The following is a 4964-nucleotide window of genomic DNA, read 5'->3' as shown; positions in this document are numbered from 1 at the left end:
AAGTTCATATTTGCATAAAGTTTCAGATTAATGAATCAACGGTTCACAGAAGTAGGACAGCAATACAAACGTGCAGTAAGACTGGTTGGTTCCTTCAGCTCATCCCCAAGCTCTGCGTGTGTTTGTCAGGTCAGAGCAATGGGTCTGAGTACCCATGAGTGCAAAAAGAGCCACTTGCTCTCAGGCCCCATCAGTCTGCAGTACAAGAGCCTGGGAAGTCCCTGGTTGTTCAAACTGTCCTACGTATGCAGCTCGTGAAGTGCTAAGTGCACAGGAAGAGGCCTTGCCCAGAGGAGAGGGCTCATAGACTCACCAGCCGGCCCTTCATCCCAGCCAGTCCAGATCATCATCGTCATCATCACCAAAGAGAGGAGCTGGAGGGGGACGCCCCTTCATGCTCTGGAAGTAAAACCAGAGGAAAACTTGTCAGTCTTAACAGCTTCCCAGTATTTAGTAATCGCTACATAGTTCTGGCTCCGAAATCGCCATCAGCTTTAGGGAGATGATATCAAGAAGCCTCATTACTGATGTTTTTGTACTTTTCATGTAATGGCTTAGTATTCCGGGAGAGATGCTTACAGGCTAAAAGGGATAGGAGAGAGGCAAGACACTAAAACCCTTCAATTAACCTGGCAAGTCTTGCTAACTTCATGCCAGCAGGAGTTTGTCATCACTATCTCAGCCCAGGCAACCCCTCCAACCTCAACAAGAAACAAACCCAGATACTCCTGATTTATTCAGAGAACATATGGGAAGCTCTGAGCTCAGCTGGCAGGAGCCACACAGTCCCCCCCACTGCCATGGGAAGGATTTCACAGATAAGCTACAGGTTAACGCCTGAACCAGTTTAGGAGTGGAAAGATACAAATACATACCACTTCCTCCTCATCCTCCTCTTCAGAGGGAACTCGAGGCTTCAGTGGTTTATGAGATGCTGTTTCAAAGAAGTTGTCATCCTCAAAGAGGCTAGAAGAAGATAAAGAATTAATAGTTCGCTTGCAGATGATGGGATCTTGGTTTTACAAGTTCTGTTAAAGAATGATGGCAAAGTTCTGTTGCTGAGGCAAACTTAAGGCACATACTATTCACCAGTGCAAAATGACATTGGGACCTGGCAGCCACCAATATCAGATCCTAGAGAAACTGCACGCTCCCCTCTACGCTCAGCCGGGAACCATTCACCAGGGATAATGGCACCACTGCCTCCACCCAAACACGAGCCTGTTCTGCAGCTGCTCTCCCAGCAGAGCGTGCCCTGGACAGCCTGGTCTCCACCAGTGCCTGGCTCGTGCCATCCAGGGCTAGCACCGTGACGGTGCTTCAGCCCTACCACGTGTGCTGCCCTGCAGCAGCAGCACAGCTGTACCAGCCTCTGGTTGTCCTGCCGAACCAGACTGAGCTGATCAGAAGGAAAGTGGGCCTGTGGCTACCCCAGCAGTCACACCTTACCTGGAATCTTTTTGCCTGGGGCTGGAGCCCAGTTCCTGCTGTCCTGGGGTTTCTCTGATGATACCTGAGCTCGGCTCTGCTGTGTTGGATACTGAAGCAGGCTCCTCCCTGGAGCTAGCTCTACCTGATGGGTCTGTGCAGTTCCCTCCCTCACCATTTAAGGGAGGGGGCTCTAAACCTTTGACAGGCTCCTCTGCCTTCTGCTCCGCAGCTGGCTTTTCTGGAAGCACTGCCACATCCTCTTCTCCTGGCTTGGCTTCTAGAACAGAAGCTTCTGCAGCTTCTGCCTGCAAAGATACTCTGGAGGGACTGCATTCAGCCTCAGCTTTCCTGACAGGACTGCTCTCCTGCCTTTGCTCAGCTGGGACGAAGTCCTCATCCACCTCAGGAACAGGCTGTCCTGCAGGCACAGGCCCCTTATCAGGATCCAGGCAGGATTCAGCTCCAGAAGAGAGATGCTCTTCCTGGACCTTCTCATCTTCTGACACCACACTGCTCTGTGTCACCTGCTCTTCCTCAGGAGTTCTGGGCCTGGCAGACAGAGGAGCAGTCTCGCCTTCCTGGTCAGACACCGTGGAGCCTGTGGTCGCTTCCCCAGGATCAGCTGGGAATGCAACACTCTGTGCTAGGCTATGCTGCACGGGCTCTTCGTGGTCTTCCTTTGCTCCAAGTGATCCCTCCTGTCTCACTACTCCTGTTCCAAGTTCTTCCTTTTTACCGTCATGATCTGGTCTCTCCTGCTGCCTGTTGAGTAGTTGCAGTGTTACAGTCTAAAAAAATGAGTAGAGAGAACATAGGTTATACCCTAAACATAAACCACCACACATCCCCGTATCTTCTTTCCTGGTTGCTTTGCCACTCACAGCAAATTTCTGCTTCACAGTTATTTCAGACTCACAATGCAAATTTGTGGTTTTAGCCCAAAACTTATTCTCTCACATTGATCACCTTTTATCTCTTATCGCTGTTGTACCTTAATAGTGTTCATGACCACACCCAGAACTGTCCTGCCACTGTATGTCTCTTCCAGCTCAAATTCACCCCGAAGAGATTGAAATACACCATTCATTATCTTCTTTACCTGGGAAAGAGCAAGACAGGAAACAAAGATACAATTCATTAACATGTGAAGCTCTGGACTCAAGATCAGGTACTTATCCAGGTGAAGGAACAATAAACCCAAAACGTATGGTTTTCAAATAATCCACTTTTCAGATCAGAAATTCCAGTATTGAAGCAGAATACATCATACCATTTTAATTCAGAACCACTATATATGCACCAAACCCATCCCTCCAAAAATGAGGCAGGTTGCACAAACCCTTATGCAGACTACACTTATTTCTTGTTATTCTTTCAATTTATAAATCTAAACTTCAAATCTTAAGTTTTAACCCAAAACTCAAGCAATAAAGTGGGCAGCAGGAAGATCATCTTTCTTCCTCTATAGACCCTGCTACTAGAAACACAGTGCTTCCGTGGAGAAAATAATGTTTTTCCTTCTTATCTCTGCTCAAAGAGAAATAATTCAAGGCAAATAGAATAGATTTGCTTAGTGAGGAGAAATATTGGATAGTCAAGCTCACTTCTTCTGTGAAGTCTGCAGGTGAATATCCATCCTGATCCCTCTCCAGGTCTCGGATGCGTTCTTCATAGCGAGCCTTCAGCACCACAATATCAGACTGCAAGGCTGAATACTGCCAAAGGGAAACAGAAAGTTAGAACAGCTCCAGAGACACCACCACAATGAACATTGCAATGGATGGGTTATCTGTAAACAGTTTTTTAGTGAGGGATAAACTGCTGAGTGGAGTTTTAAGCACGGCATTGATAGAGAGTTGCAAAAGACTGGGCTGAAAGTAACAGCACCAAAATAAAGACGTCCAACCAAGCCAAAACCTTGGAGATTCACAACTGTGTCATTAGCTCTTTGAGTTCAAGTAACACCAAGAATGGGCATAGCATTACTGAGATCCCAGTAAAATGAGGGCTGGGTCTCATCATTGGACCTGTTCTGATTTGCTGGAAGCAACGTGAAGTTATTCCTTCCCTCTCATATTCTGGAACTCATGTTCTTGTTATTCTGGACGTAGGTAGCCTGAGGCTAGTGATTACTGCACTCCAGTTCATATACAGGTGCTGTGTTATTCACTTTACCTTCTCTTTGATAGGTTCTAGTTGCTCCAAACGTTGCTGAAACTCAGACAATTTTTGCTCCTCTGCTTTTTTTGAGTGTTTTACAGTCGCAAGCTGAAAGACAAGAGCTAGAGCCCATCAGTTTACAGACCCTTTCAGTGTCACCCACTTCAAAACAGTTTCTGCTCAAAAACAGTCACTCAGAACAGTGCAGATAAGCAGAAAAGATTGTAGCCGTTGCTTCAGTCTGAGACTGACATCATCTTGGCTCTCCCTCATTAAGAACTGCAGTAGTAAATTCACTAGGCCCACCAACCCAACGTAACACATGCAAGTACAGACACATCCCACAGACACGACCAAATTCTGTAACAGTCAAGAAATTAAAAAGTCAAGCCACAGTTAGGTGGTAGAGGACTGTTGGTTACAGTTACTGGTTATTTGGCATTACATTTCAGCAATAAGGAACAGCCCTTTACCTTCTCTTCCAGCTGGGACACCTGCTGCTGCAGGGAATCTCTCTGCTCACACACCTCCTGGTACTGTCTAACGTGCTGCTCCTTGGCCGAGGCCAGCATACGTTCACATCTGGCTTCCCACTGGGATTCCAGCTCTGCCTGGATGAGTGATAGCTGCCCATAATGTAAGAGAGATCATTAGGAACACACACACACAATCTGTATTTGCACAACAAGTGGCTGAAAGCTTGGGTTGGACAAAATCTCCTGCCCTAGGCTGGAATACCTACATGCAGATGGCAGCCCTGCAGCTGTCACCAGCTCCTGCCCACGCCTCTCAGAGTTCAATTCTGGCCACAATCCCTCAGGCTGGCCTGAAGGTCTGGCTCACATTTCAGATCTCTTGGCATATTTCTAAGCAGTCTTTCACTCATCAGCAGTCCTGTATTCTTCTCTCTACTATGAACTCAATTTGGTGCCTCTCCCCTCCTCACTTCGACACTCTTTAACAGTCTAAATCTGATGCTGCATGCCAGCCCGCACCAATGCTGCACCAAATCTCTGCAGCCACGTCAGTAGCCTGTGATTTGAGTCAGAGAATGACTGGGACCTAGCAGCCTTCCTGCCTACTCAAACCATGCACTTCCTCAGAGAGACATCCGTGTAAATCCTGAAGTCAGAAGCAGGGCCAACAAACACCAGCAAAGATATTTTAGAAAGACAACAAAGTGACCCTGTGTTAAAGTTAACCCCTAAAATCAAGCAGGTAACGTTTTCATTCTTCCACTGCCTGAGCATTTTCACGACTATTTCCTACCTGTAGGTTCCAGACACTTGTTGGAGAAGCTCCCACAATTCCTCACCTGCTCTGCTGCTGCTTGGTCAGTTGAAGTCCGTGCCTTTTTCAGCAACTGTCGAAGC

At 47.2% G+C, this 4964-nt stretch overlaps 1 protein-coding gene across 1 annotated transcript in view; it reads right to left on the bottom strand.

Moving 5' to 3' along the window:
• Positions 1-324: 324 nt before the first annotated feature.
• FKBP15 (FK506 binding protein 15, 133kDa) overlaps positions 325-4964 on the bottom strand; it is a gene marked incomplete at its 5' end in the record, with an annotated part of 24166 nt that continues 19526 nt past the window's right edge. Inside the window, 8 exon segments of the mRNA XM_009579343.1 lie at positions 325-399; positions 876-966; positions 1450-2219; positions 2423-2530; positions 3036-3146; positions 3607-3699; positions 4065-4217; positions 4907-4964. The exon segment at positions 4907-4964 is cut by the window's right edge and continues 29 nt beyond it. Of these exon segments, the coding sequence (XP_009577638.1) occupies positions 325-399; positions 876-966; positions 1450-2219; positions 2423-2530; positions 3036-3146; positions 3607-3699; positions 4065-4217; positions 4907-4964 (1459 nt within the window).

The sequence above is a fragment of the Fulmarus glacialis genome, unplaced genomic scaffold (assembly GCF_000690835.1).
Source record: "Fulmarus glacialis isolate BGI_N327 unplaced genomic scaffold, ASM69083v1 scaffold22076, whole genome shotgun sequence".
Taxonomy (NCBI): Eukaryota; Metazoa; Chordata; class Aves; order Procellariiformes; family Procellariidae; genus Fulmarus; species Fulmarus glacialis.
This window is presented reverse-complemented; position numbering and strand designations above follow the sequence as displayed.